Source organism: Physella acuta, unplaced genomic scaffold (genome assembly GCF_028476545.2).
Source record: "Physella acuta isolate Inbredline_101_S28 unplaced genomic scaffold, ASM2847654v3 ptg000654l, whole genome shotgun sequence".
Taxonomy (NCBI): Eukaryota; Metazoa; Mollusca; class Gastropoda; family Physidae; genus Physella; species Physella acuta.
The window spans coordinates 164,279-186,835 of NW_026732173.1; the positions used below are offsets into that span (position 1 = coordinate 164,279).

At 37.3% G+C, this 22,557-nt stretch overlaps 1 protein-coding gene across 1 annotated transcript in view; it reads right to left on the reverse strand.

Annotated features, from left to right (window-relative positions):
- Positions 1-13,826: 13,826 nt before the first annotated feature.
- LOC131948636 (E3 ubiquitin-protein ligase SHPRH) overlaps positions 13,827-22,557 on the reverse strand; it is a 38,898-nt gene continuing 30,167 nt past the window's right edge. Inside the window, exons 25-31 of the mRNA XM_059310249.1 lie at positions 22,008-22,112; positions 21,443-21,508; positions 17,916-18,098; positions 16,947-17,039; positions 16,678-16,764; positions 15,989-16,167; positions 13,827-15,093 (exon numbers count right to left, since the gene is read on the reverse strand). Of these exons, the coding sequence (XP_059166232.1) occupies positions 13,827-15,093; positions 15,989-16,167; positions 16,678-16,764; positions 16,947-17,039; positions 17,916-18,098; positions 21,443-21,508; positions 22,008-22,112 (1,980 nt within the window). The remainder of the gene's footprint in view (positions 15,094-15,988; positions 16,168-16,677; positions 16,765-16,946; positions 17,040-17,915; positions 18,099-21,442; positions 21,509-22,007; positions 22,113-22,557) is intronic.

The following is a 22,557-nucleotide window of genomic DNA, read 5'->3' on the forward strand; positions in this document are numbered from 1 at the left end:
TTGTGTTGTGTTTGTTTTTGTGCTGTGTTTTTGTTTTTGTTCTGTTCCAAAGTTGTACATTTAAAAAGATTTACCGTGGCGGAGCACGGGATGCAGCTAGTATGTCATATGTCGAGGTCTCTGAATCAAGTCAACTCTACCATAGATCTGAATGATGAACTTTTCACTAATAATACCCTTGTCAATGTTTTGATACGTGTACTTTTAAATTAAAAAAAAAATTAAACGAGGTATTTTATGAATTCAATCATAGCCTTTAGTATGGTCTGATAAAAGGTAGAGCCATATCGTCTTAGAGGTCAACGATCTAAACGTAAGATTTTTCTTTCTCAGATATCAGATAACTTTTTGAATAGGGCCTTATTTTATTGTTAGAATACTCAAGCACCCCCTACTTCTTTCATCAATTAGCAGTAACAATACAGTACTTAGATACCGAACAAAAATTATAGGGCTGGTAAGTAGGTCACCAACCAGTTCTACGGCTTCATAAAACCTGCATGAGTCATAGAACTGGTTGGTGACCTACTTACCAGCCCTATTGCATGACCTTTTTTTTTTTTTTGCTTAAAAACTTTTAGACTGCTACTTATGTTCGTCTGTTGTTTTGTTGCTTCTTTGTGGGATTTTTTTTTTGGAGGGGTGAGGTGAAAAGGGGGTGGGGGTGGACTAGATACGGATTGACGTTTTTTGTTACACTATCTGCATTGGCATGGCCAACTGGCAAGCACTCTACATCTCCGCCGCAGAGTGTAGCCATATGACCCGAAAAAAATGGCAAAAGTTGGTCAAGAAACGTGGAGAAAAGAATAGCTTTATCGTATTTTGTTTTATTAACGTTAGCACTACACAAAGTTCACAGAATTTGTTGATGCTTTTGAAATGTGGTATAGTATAATCGGGTTTGTAATATGTAAAATTCTATTTGTTTTATTATAACACCCGACAATTGTAAATTCTAAGTACATTTCTTAGTTATAGGTATTACTTTAAACTGTGTAATTACCAAAAGGGGACGAAGTGGTCGGATGATAGAACCCACAACTGCCAATCTGAAAGTGTTGAGTTCGGATCCCGAGCTCAAGTCCTTAGAATGTCATTCAGTATAAGCAGAGGCGTAGCGAGGGGGGCGGAGGGTGCGGACCGCACCGGGTGACACCATTTAGGGGGGGGGGGGGGGTGACACCAAGGCAAAAAATAGCAAAATATATAGAGAAAAACTTGAGGGGGGGTGCAAATCGAAAGTTTGAGAGGGGGGGGGGGTGCAAATCGAAAATTTGAGGGGGTGGGGTGCAAAACGAAAATTTAAAAGTTTGTCCCCGGGAAAGGGTCGCTACGCCTCTCGGGGGTGACACCATTAAGTGCCGCACCGGGTGACACCCGACCTCGCTACGCCACTGAGTCTAAGGACTTTTTATTTTGCTGACTACACTATCTCTCACATGTCGAAGACATAAAAACAGAATAACTCTATGAATTACTGAAAAAAAATGAGACTCTACAGGAAATAGAAAACTAATAGTTGAATTAAAACCGGAAACAGATGGACAAAAACGTTGCCTTTATTTATCTATTTTGACAGCAGTCTCATGCAGTAGCATGTACACCAGAGGAAATCTCACTAATGACTTCTAGAACCCCGGCACCAGACTGTAGGGTACCTCCCCAACCCGGAAATTGCAACTCTTCATGCCGGGGGTGATTGTTCGTGTCTAGGAATTTCATGCTGGGGTCATTACCTGTCGGGACGGTGCAGTCGATGGCATCATGGCCGGCCTGAAATTTCCGGTTTGGTATTTAGCTCAATCGCTGGGGACTAGAAGGACATTAGAAGGACTTTTTAGGACATCAGAAGGACTTTAGTAGAACAACAACATGATTTTAAAAGATCATTAGAAGAGGTGGATCTTCAAACCTGGTCAACAAAAATTCCCGAAAGACACTTGCCCGAATGCCGTTTGCCCGAAGGTCGATTTTCCGAATGGACACTTGCCCGAATGCGACAAACGCCCGAATGGACACTTGCCCGAATGCGACAAATGCCCGAATGAACACTTGCCCGAATGCGACAAATGCCCGAATGGACACTTGCCCGAATGCGACAAACGCCCGAATGGACACTTGCCCGAATGCAACAAATGCCCCAATGTCCTTGTATAACCTAAACCAACAGGCACAGATAACTATATTACACGAAGATATTGGGAACCATATTTCTATAAAGGAAAAAATAAATATTCTCCTAGCATCCTGCTATAAATTGATGTCTAAATCTAAACACCAATACATTTAAAACTTTAAACGAATAGGCTTAAGCTGATTTTTTTTTTCAATCAGGTTAAAATATATCGACTTTTTTTTTTTTTGCCAAACTTGAGACCGATCACTGATTTCACCTAATCGAATTTTTCATTCGGGGCAATCACAAATATTAATAAGCGAAAGTGCCCAAATGGTATGAAGCCGCCCAAAACTGCGGTATGATATGATTGAATTAAACGCAGGGATGGGTGGAGAGTCAACAATCAGAAGAAGCCGGAAGGGCAGGAGGTATGCGCAGTGTTACCATCGCGCATATTGCAGAGATCTGTTAAGAGTTCCCGGGGGTCCGCGGAAGGCACGCACGGGCATGGCGATTTCAACAATGGAGGAGTGGACTGCATGGACACCCCCCCCCCCCCCCGTCCCATTTCATAATTCTCTCTCATATCCAAATAATATCCCGTCTTTATTATAGAGAGAGAAAAAATATAAAACAAATGTTTAGTGATTTCTTAAGAGAATATTTCCGTGCATTAGACCCCTGGGTATTATATGAAGTTCTTTTCTTCTTTCCAAACCGTCTCCCGACCAGTGTTTCTTCAGGCATGTCTTCGGGTGGGGGGGGGGGGGCGAAGAGAGTCTACCGCCTACCCCCATTCCCGAACGAAATGGAATTTATATAGAAAATATATACTTTTAACATTGTCCGCCCCCCCCCCCCAGGGAGAAAAAAATCTGGAAGAAACACTGCTCCTGACCCACCTCTCAGCACTTCTCTTATCTTAAAAAGGCGGCTGGTCGTATGGTCGAGTTGTAAATCACAATTGCGAAACCCAGGTGGCCCGTGTTTGACACCCGACTCTTATGTCGGGAAAAACTAGTTCGACTGTACAAAGTCATTTATTTCATTTATCACGCTATTAGTTGGAGGGAGGAAAAAAAACTCTACTTCACCTACACTATTGGTCGTCAAGATGGAAAAAAAAACCACTTTATCTCTTTTGCAACTTGAGGAAACTGTTAACCTTACATCGTGTTTATAAAATGTATAAAGTAAATGCAATGTGAAATGAAAACGATCATTGCAGGCTCAAGTTTTTGCTCATTAGTGACATTCATTAGCCTGACAAATCAGAACAGGTTTAGGAATCGATCATTTATGTTCATCATCATCTTTTCCTTTTCATGCCCAATTTACAGGAAGGTGAATATGATATTAATTAACGGGAGAAAAAAAAGAAAAAATTAATATCATATTTACTTTCCTGTAAATTAAGCAGTAATACAAAAGATAATTTTAAAATGTTTCTATTTTAAATAGAGTCAAAAGAAAGTTTCAAGACATACTAATTAGCCAAAATTTTTAATTGAGAATGTTATATTCATATTTTAAAAAAATATTTATCAACCTTCTTTCTATTTTGTTATAATTTAATGTTAATGCTTTTTTAAGACCGCGAAGAACATAATTATTTGTTGTCTCCCTTAGTTTTTTTATTTCAACTATGTAAATTGTAAGGAGCAAGTAACCAATCGAAAACAGAATTCGTTGTAAAACATTTCATTGTGCTTAAACTTGTGTGATATACTTATATATTGACTAAACTTGATATATTTTCTTGCTTAATCAGATGAAACGTTTTCTTTGAAACATGGAACTCAGATCGGATAAAGGAAAGAATTATATGGAGGTAAATACAGACAGAAATTGTACCCGAGCAAAAAAAATTTAAACTTTTTTTTTTCGGATTAGAAACACTCTGTCGTTGTTCTGGGACCAGGGTCTAGGACTGCGCTGTCCCTTTCTTCTATAATAACATTCGATCTCATAGCAATCTCCATTCCCCCCATGAGCGTCGACGGGAAATCAAAAACAAAACGGACCGAGAGATGAGAACAGACGCACCGTCCCCCCCACGTAAGTCGCCCCAGCAGACGTAGCGTCACGTACAGGAAAAGGGCCATCCCGGCCTCCAGGGCGACGCGGTTTTTGTTGACGTCACGTCCGGGAACTGGCAAATCTAAGAAAGGGGTGGAGCAAAGGGTCAGCGCAGGTCGAGCACGAGCCTCCCCTATACAAACCAGGGGGCGCTGCTGTCGTCTTAGTGAAACTCAAGGGATTCTTCTGGTCAGAAATAAGGAGTCAAACGCGAGATGGGGGGAAATCCCCGGCTCCAAAAGGACGACAACCGCCACCTATTAGCTGAGTAAACGGAAGCGTCTAGTGGGCGGTATCTCAGCTCCTTACGCCGAGGACAATGCGGTGGGGGATCCATTTCACTCCCGATTAAACCTTTGGGATTTGTCTAATTCATTTCCCAATATACAATTATTACAAGTCCTTTTAACTGTTTAGTTAGCCTTAATTGGTTGTATTGAGATTATAAAAAAAAATAATTGCTGGCAACTAGATGTTAATGTTATCCAAAACGATCTTTGAAGAATTAATTATTTACCGTATTCAAATGTTGACTCCATTCTCGTGTGTGTGTATATATATATATATATATATATATATATATACATATATATATATATATATATATATATATATATATATATATATATATATATATATATATATATATATATATAAAGCAAAGTGGTCGGGTGCCCGATAGGGCACTTCCCGGCGCCGCAGGCGCGTCAAATTTGGCACGAAGGTGCCTTATGGCGATAGAACACGAGGGCCGGTGACGGTTCGGCAAAAAGTCTACGGAGAGGGGGTCAAAACTGACCTCGACTGACCGGCGCCTTATATGGGCTATATTACGAAAAAAAAATTCCTCCGACGACCCCCCTTGAAATTTTGTGAGGTGGTAGGAGAACACCTTGGGGTGTCACAAAAAACTCGGCATATCTGGGAAAACTTCGTAAAGCGGTCAAAACTGACCAGTTGTATTTCCCTATATAATCTTTGTATTTTATGGGAAAAACAGAGGGTCATTTCAACGCAGACTTTAGGATACTTAAGCTCAGTATATCTGGCTAATTTTTTGCATTCTCCTAGGTCAATGGCTTGACCTTTAGGGAAAACTGTCGGTTACACTCAAAGCCCTCGACGAGGGCTAAAAAGTGACCGCGAGTGAAATTCTCTTTATATGAGCTCTATTACGAAAAAAAAATTCCTCCGACGACCCCCCTTGAAATTTTGTGAGGTGGTAGGAGAACACCTTGGGGTGTCACTAAAAACTCGGCATATCTGGGAAAACTTCGTAAAGGGGTCAAAACTGACCAGTTGTATTTCCCTATATAATCTTTGTATTTTATGGGAAAAACAGAGGGTCATTTCAACGCAGACTTTAGGATACTTAAACTCAGTATATCTGGCTAATTTTTTGCATTCTCCTAGGTCAATGGCTTGACCTTTAGGGAAAACTGTCGGTTACACTCAAAGCCCTCGACGAGGGCTAAAAAGTGACCGCGAGTGAAATTCTCTTTATATGAGCTCTATTACGAAAAAAAATTTCCTCCGACGACCCCCCTTGATATTTTGTAAGGTGGTAGTAGAACGCCTTGGGGTGTCACAAAAAACTCGCCATGTCCGGGAAAAATCGGGAAATGGGTCAAAACTGACCAGTCGTATTTCCCTATATAATCTTTGTATTTTATGGGGAAAACAGAGGGTCATTTCAAAACGGATTTTATGGCACTTACCCTCATTACATCTGGCTCAGTTTTGGCATGCTTATAGGTAAATGGCTTGACCTTTAGGGAAAACTGTCGGTTACACGCAAAGCCCTCGACGAGGGCTAAAAAGTGACCGCGAGTGAAATTCTCTTTATATGAGCTCTATTACGAAAAAAAAATTCCTCCGACGACCCCCCTTGATATTTTGTGAGGTGGTAGAAGAACGCCTTGGGTTTGTCACAAAAAACTCGCCATGTCCGGGAAAAATCGGGAAATGGGTCAAAACTGACCAGTCGTATTTCCCTATATAATCTTTGTATTTTATGGGGAAAACAGAGGGTCATTTCAAAACGGATTTAATGGCACTTACCCTCTTTACATCTGGCTCAGTTTTGGCATGCTTATAGGTAAATGGCTTGACCTTTAGGGAAAACTGTCGGTTACACTCAAAGCCCTCGACGAGGGCTAAAAAGTGACCGCGAGTGAAATTCTCTTTATATGAGCTCTATTACGAAAAAAAAATTCCTCCGACGACCCCCCTTGAAATTTTGTGAGGTGGTAGGAGAACGCCTTGGGGTGTCAGAAAAAACTCGGCATATCTGGGAAAACTTCGTAAAGCGGTCAAAACTGACCAGTTGTATTTCCCTATATAATCTTTGTATTTTATTGGAAAAACAGATGGTCATTTCAACGCAGGCTTTAGGGTACTTAAACTCAGTATATCTGGCTTAATTTTTGCATACTCTTAGGTCAATGGCTTGACCTTTAGGGAAAACTGTCGGTTTTACTCAAAGCCCTCGACGAGGGCTAAAATGTGACCGCGAGTGAAATTCTCTTTATATGAGCTCTATTACGAAAAAAAATTTCCTCCGACGACCCCCCTTGATATTTTGTGAGGTGGTAGGAGAACGCTTTGGGGTGTCAGAAAAAACTCGGCATATCTGGGAAAACTTCGTAAAGCGGTCAAAACTGACCAGTTGTATTTCCCTATATAATCTTTGTATTTTATTGGAAAAACAGATGGTCATTTCAACGCAGGCTTTAGGGTACTTAAACTCAGTATATCTGGCTTAATTTTTGCATACTCTTAGGTCAATGGCTTGACCTTTAGGGAAAACTGTCGGTTTCACTCAAAGCCCTCGACGAGGGCTAAAATGTGACCGCGAGTGAAATTCTCTTTATTTGAGCTCTATTACGAAAAAAAATTTCCTCCGACGACCCCCCTTGATATTTTGTGAGGTGGTAGGAGAACGCCTTGGGGTGTCACAAAAAACTCGGCATATCTGGGAAAACTTCGTAAAGGGGTCAAAACTGACCAGTCGTATTTCCCTATATAATCTTTGTATTTTATGGAAAAAAACAGGGTAATTTCAACACAATTTTTACGTTACTTAACCTCTGTACATCATGCTAATGTTTTGCATACACTTCTATAGATGACTAGGCCGTATGGAAAAACTGTTGGTCAGACTCAAAGCCCTCGACCAGTGCTAAAAGATGACCGCGAGTGAAATTCTCCTTATATGAGATATATATAAATAATTTGACGATCGATCCCGTTAATATTATTTGAGGTCGTAGACCGACCCTGGAGGGTAACAAAAAAACTTTAATCCCGTCGGAAAAAGCTATTGTAGTCGTTAAATATGTTTATAGATCGTATTTTCTTATATAAGCATAGTAACTGTTTAAAAAAAAAGTAAACACAGAGATACGTCATTCGGTTAATTTCCAAGGGAGGTAACCTTTTTAAATAATTATTTTTCAAATAATTGTATACTATTTTAAACAGAAACAGAAAACGACAAAGTATAGCATTTGTTTTAGATAAAAATAAGTTATTAATTAAGCTACGTATCATAATTAAATAAAAAGTTAATTTTTAAAGTCAATGTAATATAAATTATGAGATATACTGTTCATGGAACCTCTGTAGTTCTATTTCCATCTTAGTTATAAATTGCGTACTTTCGAACACTTTCTCTGAATGCTGATGTTAAAGAGCATAAGCCTACAACATCTTCTCTAAAATTAGCATTACTGTTTACATTTAAGCACTCCACGCCTCATCCATCACCTAATAATTACTATTCAAATTATCAAATGTTTTTGAAAACCTAAGCGAAGCTAGGCAGTATGCCTAGTATATATATATATATATATATATATATATATATATATATATATATATATATATATATATATCTGATTTAGTTGTCTTAAATATTCATTAAATTATATTTGAGGCTCACAGATAAAGATATTCGTTGATAGTTATTTTTTATAAACTTTTTACTTCCTATACTAAACAGCGCTTAACAATAACTCTTCACACAACCGTCGATAACAAGAGTTTAGCTCCAAACCGAAACCTCTTAACTATAGCCTAAAAGGAACACCTTGTCGTAACCCTAAACCTTCCTTTAACCCCAGGTTCATTGTACCGTTATCCAAGATAGCAGATGTAGATTTAATTTCTGTGACTAGTAGATAAGAAAGTACTTCACTTGCAATAAATAGTCTTAGTTTATTAGGCCGGCAGTAAACTAAAAGGGCACGAGATTAAATTAATTACTTATTTTTTTTGTGTTCTTCAGATTCACCTAACTTTGAGCACATAGTACTCAAGCTAAAAAAAAATTTTAAAATGTATAAAATTTATTGAAGCAGGACACGGTTACGTCCCATGTTGGCTCAGTTCTCTCCCTTTTTTTCCCCGCTGACTTGAAAAATTTTCGTAACTCGCTTAGCAAACGATACCGATATCCTTCAAGTTCCAGGACTCGAGATGGCGTCTGTGTGAAGCCCGGTCATATTTCACTACATGAGCGACACATTTTCCCCATCCGTCACACACACGAAATTTCGTTTGCTTCGTGGTCGTGTTCCTTGTTATCGCTAGACTATGCGGGAAAGAAAAGAAGTTGGTATATATTGAGGTTGCTTTTTTTTTTCAATGCATATTAACCATACGTGGATCCAACTTCAATTAATAACTGAGTATGTTTGTATACATTTGTATAGTATACATTATTTTCTTTTAATACAAATACTTTGTTACATTTTGATAGCCGTATCTAACTTTCAATCAATAACATGGTATTTTATATATACATTCTGCCAAAGAGATCATGGAGAAGAACGGTAGAGGAAGAGGCAAAGACTGCTGGGCTCATGTGGGCACAGATAAAGGGAGAAGCCCAAAACAGAGTCCGCTGGAAAAGTGTAACTGCAACCCTCTGCTCCCCAGGGGCTACAAAGGAAAAATGATGAAATGATGAATGTTATACATACATTATTTTTTAAATTAACAGAAAAAAAACTTTGTTACATTTTGATTGTCCTACATTTGTCACAATTTGTTTCCTAGACAACTTGAGTTCCACTAATGGCGTGAAGCATTTTTTTTTTACTTTGGTGGATGCGTTGTTTCTTTAGTATAAGGGTCGTCCATAGGTGACGTCAAACTCGTAGGGGGGGGGGGGGGTCGGTAATTTGTGAGGGTGTGGGATGAGAGGGAGCGGGGAGGGGGGATGTGACGTCAATTTTGCATTATAAAAAAGCAATGTTAGAAAACTAGTTTTAGCCGTTATTTCGCGTTTTAGAAAACGGTTTTAATAAATTGTAATAGGAATTGATTAAAATTGAGGGGGGGGGGGGGGTTGTAGGCTGAACTGTGACGTCTGGCTTTTTGTGATGATGTTTGATGTCATTTATGGATGACCCCTAAGGAATAAATTTCAAGTGATAGATTTAGATAAAAATTGGATGTATGCATTATAGTTTAGATTAACATAAGGTTTTTTTTTATTAAGAAACTTTAGTAAAACTGTACGGTCCTTACGGCCCACAGGGAAGGTGAAGTAGAGCAGATCTGTTTCTCTGACTTTAGCAAATGAAGATATTTCTTTGTTCTGCACTACACTCACCCTCCTGTATTTCCCATGGCGAGTAAGGTACCCATAAAAGCTGAGTTGTCTCAGGGAAGTCATACACAGAAATAGGCCTCAAGGTTTTAAGAAATCACAGTAAAATGAACAAGAAATTGATTGTTTTAGAAGAATTTAATTTTTCAGACTAATTAGGTATTTTACATTAGTAACGAAAAACACATCATTGTTTATGATACTCTACAAGCTTTCATCTCAGAGCTGCCAAGTTGGTTTACAAAAATAAAAGTTTAAAAAGTAACCTATTCCTTTTACAAATTAGATGCATGTAACCTTGTGGGACCTTGACACTAGTAGCGACCTTGACCCTAGTAGCTTTGACCTACTTTAAAATAAATGGACTTGATAGAATGAAATCATTTGTTCTCAAGAACAATTAGTAATGAATTACCTGGGGATGAATTTAAGGAGGATTACTTGACTTGAAATCTGTTATTCAATAAAGAATTTTTGACAAAGGATTTAACACTAGTTGAGTTTTGTAAAGATTTCATTGATAGCCTATATTTAAATTATAATTCTTTTGATCCACCTTAGAGAGGATGATTCTTCTACTATGGTAATGGATTATTTTTTTTTTTAATAAATCATTTTTAAAGGCCTTGATTAATTTTTTCAAACATTGACAAATGAAACAGCCTACTATTCTGAAGTAAAAACTGTATTGTTACATGGAAAACAACCCTATTACACACTCACAAAAAGAAAAATTGATTCAAACAGTACATCTGTCAGTGTGAAAAATGCCAGTTAGTAATAAAATATATTGATCCATTGGAAATATTTTTATAAACATGTAACAAAAACAATATTTACAACTAAATTAGACAAATAAATATTTTAAACTAAACTTTAATGTAATATTTTACTTGAAAAAAAACTGCTGAAGAAATTGCACCTTATACATCAAATGGCTTTATAGCCAGAATAACAAATATGAGCATACATTTAGAGTAAACAAACATGGTCAAATCCTAAGGCATAGTAAAGTTTAACAGTAAAATTCGCATTATCAAATAGCTCGGCAAATAGTTCATTGTGGATTCCACATGAACATACTGGGCATGTTGAACCAGTGAAATAAAGTGCAGGAGGCAGGTTACACGGTTGGGAGGGGGAGGGTGGGGTATACTTTGCTATCATCCAGGACTTTACGAAACCTCATACCCAGGGGGGAGGGGGGGGGGAAAGGGGGAACCTTAATCAGGAATTTAGGAAACTCTTGCTCAGGGTGTTGGAATTCTCGCCCAGGGGTAAGGAAATTTCTAGTAAAAGTTAATGAAACTTTCAAAAAACCGGAAAGCCTATATAAAGTGGTATATCTGTTTCTTTGACTTCTGTATAGGAAGGGATAATGGGCTTAGCTAGACAGTATTTTTCCTGCAATATTATATGTGCAGTGCTTAAAGTCATGAGTTACTTTTTTTTACTGTACATACCACATCTAAAAAATCTTATGTGTATAGCTCCTACACTTTTCTTACTAAAAATTGTATACAAGTAAAATGTAATAATAAATAATGTACGTTGCTGACCACAGCTCTAACCTAACTAGGCCAGAAGTTGACCACTACTCTAACCTAACCACAACCAAAAATTAACCACTGCTCCAACCTCACCAGAGCCACAAGTTGACCACTACGCTAACATTCTAACCTAACCTAACCACAAGTTGACCACTACGCTAACCTAACCACAAGTTGACCACTATTCTAACCTAACCAGAACCACAAGTTGACCACTAAGCTAACCAGAGGCAATACTTCACATTGATCACAATGGCTGAAAAGTCGAAGAAAATCTAACCAACTACAAACCCATCGGTGGAGATCAATGAACCTATTTCTAAAAAAAATGTACTGGTAAAAATTCTTGCTCCAGAATGTATGTACAACCTGAATCACAACCCCAACATTAAAATCATGTAATAAATATCACTACGTTATTCATTTTACAACTAGATTTCAGGGATTCAGTGATTAGTTTTATACCAAAAATTGTGTTGTGTTTTAATAAGTTCTTATTGTTGTTTATAAACAAATATAACAGTTTAAAAAAAAAAATTCTTAAACTTTGTTTTTCTTTTATTAAATGGTGCAGTTTTTTTTATAGTTTTCATGATGTTTTTTTTTCTTAACGCAAACTCTTGCATTGAAGGCAACAGGTTTGAAAGAGTTAAAATACTGATAAAAATGCACTTATACTATTTATTGTGTAATGTTTGGTAAAATAAGTTTGACATAAGCTGATGCCTGACATGACCAGTGTTATGACACCTGACACATGATGTGACACTTGACATGAACAGCTGACATGCCCACACTACCCCCACTGACTAGCTTAACTTTCACCAGCATAAAAACAACATCTTGTACATTTCAATGTGAATGTACACACAAGGCGGAACTAAACAACTAGTTTATCTTAAAACTAGAAAATAATTTCACAACTACAACTACAACCAACAAATCAGCATACTAATGCTACTATTATGTTATATTCTTTGAGGCTGATAAAGTATTACGGTATCCTATGTGAAGTTAACTTTAACTCTAGTCCTAAACCAGGGGTCGGCAACCTTTTGAAGCGGAAGAGCCCAAAGTTACAATTTTCAAAATTTCCCTGGTTTTAAAGAGCCACTAAATTTTTTTTTTATTTCAAATATTTTTTTTTATTAAGTTTATTAGTATTTGTTCAAGGAGCTGGAGAGCCGCATCTAGATATCAAAAGAGCCGCATGCGGCCTCGCGAGCCGCAGGTTGCCGACCCCTGTCCTAAACCAACCCTAACCCTGGACAATACTTGACCCCAAAGAGTTATCTTTCAATTTAAGGCCAGCAGCCTGATGGTAAAAGAATGTACAAAAGCTAGCATACAATTTGGACATGAGCAACTTGGTATAAGTGTGTAAAAACACAATAAGTCCAGTTAAAACACTACAAAAAAGGTATACAGAGCAACGTTATTGTAAAAAACAACAAAGTTTAGAAAATAAATAATTCATATTTTTAACATGAATAAAGTGAATATACAATTACTGTATTCGAATCAATATGGAATTAAAAGAGAAATAAGATAAAAATAAGAATTCTAACTTTGAACATAAAGACACAATTATTGTAATGCAACCATTACAATGGGGAAAAAAGCACAAAAAATAGATTTAAAAAATAATGGTTCCAATTTTAGACATTAAAATACAATTATTAAGTCTACATCACATATAACTAAAGAAACCATGACAACAATTCATCTTTATTTATTTTTTAAATGCTTTAATTAAAAGCATTTGAAATTAAAACCAATAACATTATTATTCCCACTGTATTCATGCCTCACAACAGCACCTAGCAATCAAAACCTTTCTTTTGTAGAAAAAAATACAAAACATTAGGTCAAATGCAGATAAATAGCACATTTTTAACTGACTCATTATCAACATGATAACATAAGTTAATGTAAAATTTCGTCATGATTTACAATGGGTATAAAAAAGTTTGCTGTAAAAACCTTGTTTTGAAACTCCAAATTTAAAAAAAAATCAAATGTTGTGTGAGCATTAATGATAATAGTGCAATTATTTTGTTATCTATAAATACGTATGTAAAATTTGTTTTAACACATCCAAATCTATTTTAAAAAACCTGGCATTTAAAAACTATTGTTCAATAATTACATTATGTATAATAAGTCAAATTTCAAACACAGCATTATTTTTGTGTTTCATGTAATTTAGAATGGAATCGTTTTTTGTAATGTTTTTATACTGTACAATTTTATTCCATAGCTGATTTATTCATTCTACTTTCAACTACTAGGCTGAAAGACATGACCATCTGAAATGACACCTGATGTGACATCTGACATGACCACTTGACATGACCACACAACCACACTGACCAGATGAAATATTTATCACCTAGGGATGCTGTCATCAAAATTAAAAAGAGGTCCAGATGTTAGCTGTAATGTTTGCTTCATAGCTTTAACCCTGGTCTATTGTCATGGACTGTTCACCTGAAGCAGAAGACAACAGATCAGTCTGTTCACCTGAAGTAGAAGAAGACAACTGACCAGTCTGTTCACCTGAAGTAGAAGAAGACAACTGACCAGTCTGTTCACCTGAAGTAGAAGAAGACAACTGACCAGTCTCTTCACCTGAAGTAGAAGAAGACAACTGACCAGTCTGTTCACCTGATGTAGAAGACAACTGACCAATTGAAGCAGAAGACAACTGACCAGTCTGTTCACCTGAAGTAGAAGAAGACAACTGACCAGTCTGTTCACCTGAGACAGAAAACAACTGACCAGTCTGTTCACCTGAAGTAGAAGAAGACAACTGACCAATTGAAGCAGAAGACAACTGACCAGCAGAAACAGAAGACAACTGACCAGTCTGTTCACCTGAGGCAGAAGACAACTGACTAGCAGAAGCAGAAGACAACTGACCAGTCTGTTCACCTGAAGAAGAAGACACCTGACCAGTCTGTTCATCTGAGACAGAAAACAACTGACCAGTCTGTTCACCTGAAGTAGAAGAAGACAACTGACCAGTCTCTTCACCTGAAGTAGAAGAAGACAACTGACCAGTCTGTTCACCTGATGTAGAAGACAACTGACCAATTGAAGCAGAAGACAACTGACCAGTCTGTTCACCTGAAGTAGAAGAAGACAACTGACCAGTCTGTTCACCTGAGACAGAAAACAACTGACCAGTCTGTTCACCTGAAGTAGAAGAAGACAACTGACCAGTCTGTTCACCTGAAGTAGAAGAAGACAACTGACCAGTCTGTTCACCTGAAGTAGAAGAAGACAACTGACCAGTCTGTTCACCTGAAGTAGAAGACAACTGACCAGTCTGTTCACCTGAAGTAGAAGAAGACAACTGACCAGTCTGTTCACCTGAAGTAGAAGAAGACAACTGACCAGTCTGTTGACCTGAAGTAGAAGACGGCTGACCAATTGAAGCAGAAGACAACTGACCAGATGGTAAGTGACCAACACTCTGACTAACAGGAGGAGTGTGTTGCGTCAAGCCTTGAGCATTTCTGACAGGGTCCACATCCTCCATATCATCTTCATCATCATTCGGACCTGGCTGTTGAAGTAACGAGGTAATGTGACCAACGGTCAGCTCCAGAGTTTCCCCACCCTCTTCATTCCCAGACTTAGATTCTCTCAACGTCTTCACCATGTGGTAGATCTTCTCTTCTATCGTACCACGCACTAAGAAACGATGAATCTTGGTTTGCCTGAAATAAAAAAAAACCACCTTCGTTTTAAAATTTATAAAGATTTTAAAAATGCTAAACAAGACAAAAAAATTGTCTCTGCCAGCATTGAAAAGCAGCAGAAAACATTGGATTTAGAACACTACTGTACCAATTAAATAAATCCAATAAAACAAATATTATCATGGAGCTCTGAATCTGGTTCCAGGCTGTCCATTTTAAACCATCTATTTGACAGATGAAGCAGAATTTAGCCAATGTCAACCCAACTATGGTCAATTATGACATCCAAAAGAACCAAACATCAAACCTCTAGGACTTCTATAAATGATATCACATAATCAGGTATGTGGAATAGCTCAAGGGGTGAAAATCGGCTATAATAGTTGGTTGTTTCTCATCTAATTTGACCACTACCTGTACCATTCCTCATCTAATTATTTGACCACTACCTGTACTATTCCTCATCTAATTTGGCCAGTACTTGTACCATTCCTCACTTGGTTTGACCAGTACCTGTACCATTCCTCATCTAATTTGACCAGTACCTGTACCATTCCTCATGTAATTTGACCACTACCTGTACCATTCCTCACCTAATTTGACCAGTACCTGTACCATTCCTCATCTAATTTGACCAGTACCTGAACCATTCCTCATCTAATTTGACCAGTACCTGAACGATTCCTTATCTAATTTGACCAGTACCTGTACCATTCCTCATCTAATTTGACCAGTACCTGAACCATTCCTCATCTAATTTGACCAGTACCTGAACCATTCCTCATCTAATTTGACCAGTACCTGTACCATTCCTCATCTAATTTGACCAGTACCTGAACCATTCCTCATCTAATTTGATCAGTACCTGAACCATTCCTCATCTAATTTGATCAGTACCTGTACCATTCCTCACCTGGTTTGACCGATCCTGTAGATTCTAGAGATGGCCTGCGCCTCCTCTTCTAAATTTAACTCTGGCTCCACCAGAAGCACATGATTGGCCTCTACCAGGTTCAGTCCATTAGCACCAGAATGTAGGGGGAGGAGGAGAACTTGAATGGACTCTTCTGACTTGAAGGCTGATAAATTTTTCTAAAAATATAAAAATCTATGAATTTAGTATAAAACAAACATCCATTAATTTATTTAAAAGATAAAAATCAATATATTTCATGCAAAATAAAATTCCATTAAGTTAATATAAAATGAACATTTATTAAATAAAAAGCTGCATGAATTTTTTTACAAAACTATAAATCCACTAATTTAATAATAGCAAAAATTTTAAGTAATTTTTTAATACTTTATCCCTATCTTTAAAGAGTAAATTAGTCGTTGACAAATTAGTGATAAAGAAGGTCTAAACACAATGAATGATAAATAGCTCTAGCTGTCTTATATGTCTATGTGTACAAAAGACCATAAAATCAATCTAAACACCAGCCAATTCATTAGGAATCTCAAACAGAAAATCGACACAAGTGATTTTACAGGTGAACTCTACTTCACCTATCCTATGTATTTTCCAGGGCTGAAAAAGCTAGGTTTTTTTTTTTTTGCTTTTTTTTAAATGTGTCAAAGCAAGAAAAAAAGAAAACTGACCTGAAAATAGTTGAGATCATGGAGACTTTTGTAAATGATTTTGTTTTTAGCTAATGCAGCAGCCAAGATGTCTAGCACACTAACCCACTGAAAAACACAATAAATAATGTTTATAATCAGATTGCATGCTAACAGAGCTCTCACACACCAATTTCCACATTCTGAAGAATATTTTAAACAATGTTACTCAGAAACAAATACCTGGTCTATAGTGCCAAGAGAGGTAACTGTTTAAATCATGTGCAAATCACTAAGTATTGAACACTTACAACAGAAAACACCAAAGATTTGGCTGTGGGGTCCTCTTGTCTGATTTTAAGTAAACATTCTATAATGGCTTGAACTTTGGTGGAGTGACTGCCCTGAAGAAAGTGAGTTTTTTAAGGTAACATTTTTAAGAATATGTGTAAACACAATATTTAGGGGAATACCCATAAATGATGTCATTCCTAAGGGGAGGGGTGGCTTTAGACCATTGTGAAGATGTGTGACATGAAAGATGGGAGCACAGAAAGTGTGATATCATACCCTCATGTTTTAAAAAAAACCTTTTTGAACTGGATTTCAGGTATTATTCCAGAATACTTTTTAAAGTATTTTTTTTTAATTGAAGAAACGGTTCAAGCCCAGTTAAAGAAAGCTTTTTTTTAAAAAAAAAAAAAAAGAATTGGGGGTTGCCTGGAGTGTAATATCATTTGGGTGGGCGGGGTGATCCAACTTTTTGTGATGATTGGAGGAAGGTGTAAAAATTATTAAATAAGTGGGACATCGTTTAAAGTGTGGTCGAGTCGATAAAGCACATGGTTGCTGAACCGAAAAGTCTCGAGTTCGATACCCCGGGCAGATGAGGCTCGTTAGCTGGGGACAGCCACTCTTCTAGGAGAGAAAACTCCAAAATCAAACAACTGCTGCCTTTTAGTTTGTTCTTGGTTGGACAAAAGCTATGGAAGCAAATCCAAAAAGAAAAGCAGGCTGAAATCGGAGTCAATGGCCTCAATGGCGCATAACCAGTTGACACGTATCCTTAATTGTGATAGAGGCGTGGTCGAGTCGGCAAAAGCTCGATTCCTTCCAACAAATTAAGAACGAAGAAGAAGAAGAAGTTTAAAGAAATAACCATCAAGATTTCAATTTCTAAACCTTGAACATGTAACCTTCTCGGTTTCATAGCATTTCAAAATGTTCAGTTTTTGTTTAAAATAAATTAATTAAAATTTAAAAAATAAAACAAAACAAACCTTGACATCTGGACGAACTGTTTTTTTAGTTGTCACATAGGAGATCTCTCTCACTGACGTCATGTGACGACACATTGGACACTTGAGCCTTCGCTCCAGTATCTGACCACCAATCAAGTTGCGGTCAATCAAGGCCCGGATGCAGCGCAGGCAGTAACAATGACCGCACATTAACACACTCCACTACACAGAGAATAGTTTTATTTAGTTTGCAATTTAAGCTTTCAATAAACTTGCTCAACAACCATCGATAAAAACTAAATTTACAAACATATTGTAATTTAATATTAAACCACACACTTCATTGCATCTAAAATAAAAGTCTTATTCATTTTTTATTAAATTAAATTTATATCAAGCATTTGTGTATAAATATTATTAATTATACACAAAATTTCAAGATTCATAACAAGCAATAAACAGTTAAATAAACATTAAACCACATAAACACACCATTGAACATAATATAAAATTAATGCATATAGTTGACATCATGTGTAAATGCCTTATGCACACCTCCAGTCACCTCCAGTTTCTAACCACACATAGAAAACAAAACTATGGGTTATAAACAAAACAAAAACTTATTTAAACATAGTCAAGGGACATAGCCTCCCATTTCTAACCAAACAGAACACTAAAATAAGGGTTACAAACAAACGGTGGCCGGAAAGAACCGCAACGGAAAAAAGCGCAACGGAAAAAAGCGCAAATCAAAAAGCGCAACGGAAATAAGCGCACACAGAAAAAAGCGCAAAGAGAAAAAAGCGCACACAGAAAAAAGCGCAAAGAGAAAAAAGCGCAAACGGAAAAAAGCGCAAAGAGAAAAAAGCGCACACAGAAAAAAGCGCACACAGAAAAAAGCGCAAACGGAAAAAAGCGCAAAGAGAAAAAAGCGCACACGGAAAAAAGCGCAAAGAGAAAAAAGCGCAAACAGAAAAAAGCGCAAAGAGAAAAAAGCGCACACAGAAAAAAGCGCAAACGGAAAAAAGCGCAAACGGAAAAAAGCGCAAAGAGAAAAAAGCGCAAACGGAAAAAAGCGCAAACAGAAAAAAGCGCACACGGAAAAAAGCGCAAACGGAAACAAGCGCAAACGGAAAAAAGCGCAAACAGAAAAAAGCGCAAACAGAAAAAAGCGCACACAGAAAAAAGCGCAAACAGAAAAAAGCGCAAACGGAAAAAAGCGCAAACGGAAAAAAGCGCAAAGAGAAAAAAGCGCAAACGGAAAAAAGCGCAAACAGAAAAAAGCGCACACGGAAACAAGCGCAAACGGAAACAAGCGCAAACGGAAAAAAGCGCAAACAGAAAAAAGCGCAAACAGAAAAAAGCGCAAACAGAAAAAAGCGCACACAGAAAAAAGCGCAAACGGAAAAAAGCGCAAACGGAAAAAAGCGCAAACAGAAAAAAGCGCACACAGAAAAAAGCGCAAACGGAAAAAAGCGCAAACAGAAACAGAAAAATGCGCAACCAGAAAAAACAACGAAAAATGTGCAAAAGAGAAATTTAGCACAAAGACCATATGGACTAGATTACACATTTATACATGACTGTTAGGGCTGCTGTGAGAGTGTCGTGTTTGATCACGTGATCTACTACCATTTAAAGCGTACCACTACCATCTGCATTCCCATCACCACGATACAGGCGATAATCACTTTACACAATGCCTATTATTTTCTTGGTCAATAATTATTCAACTACTATTCTCGTATAAACATAAAACTATCGACATTACACGTAGTATCTTTCACATTCTCCCTAGTCCGAACTACCTAGCTTGCATACTATAACAACCCGTTCCTATGGCAAAACTTCACTCTCTTTATGACCCCCCATAACCCCCCCCCCCCCCTGCCTACGCCACTGCATATAAGTATTCGCATAGATTTAGAGTAGCGTCCCTTTTGTTTACATGTTTTCATTACCCTTCAAACAAAAGTCTATTTTAGTTATATTGAGATTAAAGAATGTAAATAAATAGTATACACAATTCTGTAGAATAGGAACGATTGGGAGGGAAGTGACATTGAGCGCAGTAAATTTAGAGGCTAGGTAGGGTATAATAAATGGTGGGGTTAGGAAAGTTAACGGTCCATTCTCTAATAGGCAATCTATGTCTCTTTCGTACTTTCGTGTTGGTTTATTGTCGAACCTGTCCTCACCTCACATCACAACAGTTGGGTGACGCTTACCGTGTAATGTTAAAATAAATAGCATGTAATTGAGTTAGTTCGAAGTGAGTTTTCATACAAGCCCAACGCACTAATTAAGGTTGTCGCAAAATGTAACATATATGTAACATATGTCAATGATGTCAATGAATTTTCATTAAAAAAAAGATGTCTAGTACAGTTTACGAAACTTACCAAATTCGCCGATACTTTTTTGGTGGGTAGTTTGGTAAGTATGTAGGCGGGTAGGTGGGTAGGTGGGTAAGTGGGTAAGTGGGTAGTTAGGTAGGTAGGTAGGTAGGTAGGTAGGTGGGTAGGTGGGTAGTAGGTAGGTAGGTGCGTCATGATGTGAAAAAATATTAAATACAAAATTGTTATTTTGGTGCGAATGAATGTTGTTACGAGAGATATGACGAATGCATGTTTGATGACGCGGATGAAAGAGAGTGAAGTTTTGCCATAGGAACGGGTTGTTATAGTATGCAAGCTAGGTAGTTCGGACTAGGGAGAATGTGAAAGATACTTCGTGTAATGTCGATAGTTTTATGTTTATACGAGAATAGTAGTTGAATAATTATTGACCAAGAAAATAATAGGCATTGTGTAAAGTGATTATCGCCTGTATCGTGGTGATGGGAATGCAGATGGTAGTGGTACGCTTTAAATGGTAGTAGATCACGTGATCAAACACGACACTCTCACAGCAGCCCTAACAGTCATGTATAAATGTGTAATCTAGTCCATATGGTCTTTGTGCTAAATTTCTCTTTTGCACATTTTTCGTTGTGTTTTTTCTGGTTGCGCATTTTTCTGTTTCTGTTTGCGCTTTTTTCCGTTTGCGCTTTTTTCTGTGTGCGCTTTTTTCTGTTTGCGCTTTTTTCTGTTTGCGTTTTTTTCTGTGTGCGCTTTTTTCTGTGTGCGCTTTTTTCTGTTTGCGCTTTTTTCCGTTTGCGCTTTTTTCCGTTTGCGCTTTTTTCCGTGTGCGCTTTTTTCCGTTTGCGCTTTTTTCCGTTTGCGCTTTTTTCTCTTTGCGCTTTTTTCCGTTTGCGCTTTTTTCCGTTTGCACTTTTTTCTGTGTGCGCTTTTTTCTGTTTGCGCTTTTTTCTCTTTGCGCTTTTTTCTGTTTGCGCTTTTTTCTGTGTGCGCTTTTTTCTCTTTGCGCTTTTTTCCGTTTGCGCTTTTTTCTCTTTGCGCTTTTTTCTGTGTGCGCTTTTTTCTCTTTGCGCTTTTTTCCGTGTGCGCTTATTTCCGTTGCGCTTTTTGATTTGCGCTTTTTTCCGTTGCGCTTTTTTCCGTTGCGGTTCTTTCTGGGAACCCAAACAAACACTTATGTTAAGCATAATAAAGGGAGATCACCTCAACACCCAGCTCCATCTGGCAAATAGGGCAGTTGTCTGGGTTACAGTCTTCACCATTGGAGTTCTACAAGAAGAAACAGGTTCTGATTAGACTAATGCAAGTTATCTTGGCTAACTATTAACAGTTTTAATTGTTATTTATGTGGTGGGATAGGGCGTCATTAGCGAGAGACTGCTAACCCAAAATTTCTACAGTTTGGTCCCTGCATTTTTGCTTATAGGATATCTCAGAGTCCACCAAGCTCTGGTGGGTACCAGAGTCACAATAGGGAAAGTAAAGGATGCTGAGAATAGGACTAATCATTTAATCTCTTTATGCCAAGGTTACAGAAACAGGTGAACTCTACTTTATCTGCTCTACTGACAAAGGTCAGAAAGAGTAACTTTACTTTTTAGATTGTTATATGCCTCAAGATTTGAATTATACATCTACAGTTAAAACTTAATCATGATTTGCATTAAATAGCTCCATTAGACTTGGTATAAGTATTGCTAGGAAAACACCCTCACAAAAAATATCAGTCTTGTACGTATTTCAGTCAATAGGAATAATATTGTATTACCTTCTTGGCCAGATTTTTGAGGTAAATCAACTGGCCCTGTTTTTTCTTGAGCTCCTCTCTACCAATGATCTCATCAGAGGAACACTTTAGCTCGTGCTGCAACATCTGGGTTAATAATAAAAAAAGAAATTTGGCTCTTTTTTTTTGTTTTTAGGAAAAATGTGGGTATTCAGATTGGTCTAATTGCTAAGCTGTATGGAACAGATTTTTGTTTAGTTCGTATTTTTATAATAAATCTGGTTCTAACCAAAATGCTAGTATAAACTACACACTAGATTTAAATTTAACATACATCAAAAACTAACATTTCCTATTTTTGTAATGTTTTGCTAATGTTTATTTTCTGTCATTTTTTAATATTTGTAAGCAGAATGTAACAATTGGTATTTAAAAAAAATAAACCTGGTTCTAACCAAAATGCTACTATAACTTAAACAATAGGTTTAAATTTGCCATGCATTGAAACCCAACCAACCCTAACTTGGTAATGAGGAACAACTACACTTATAGTACCAAAAATTATTTTTTTCTAGCAAGTGACTGGTAAAAA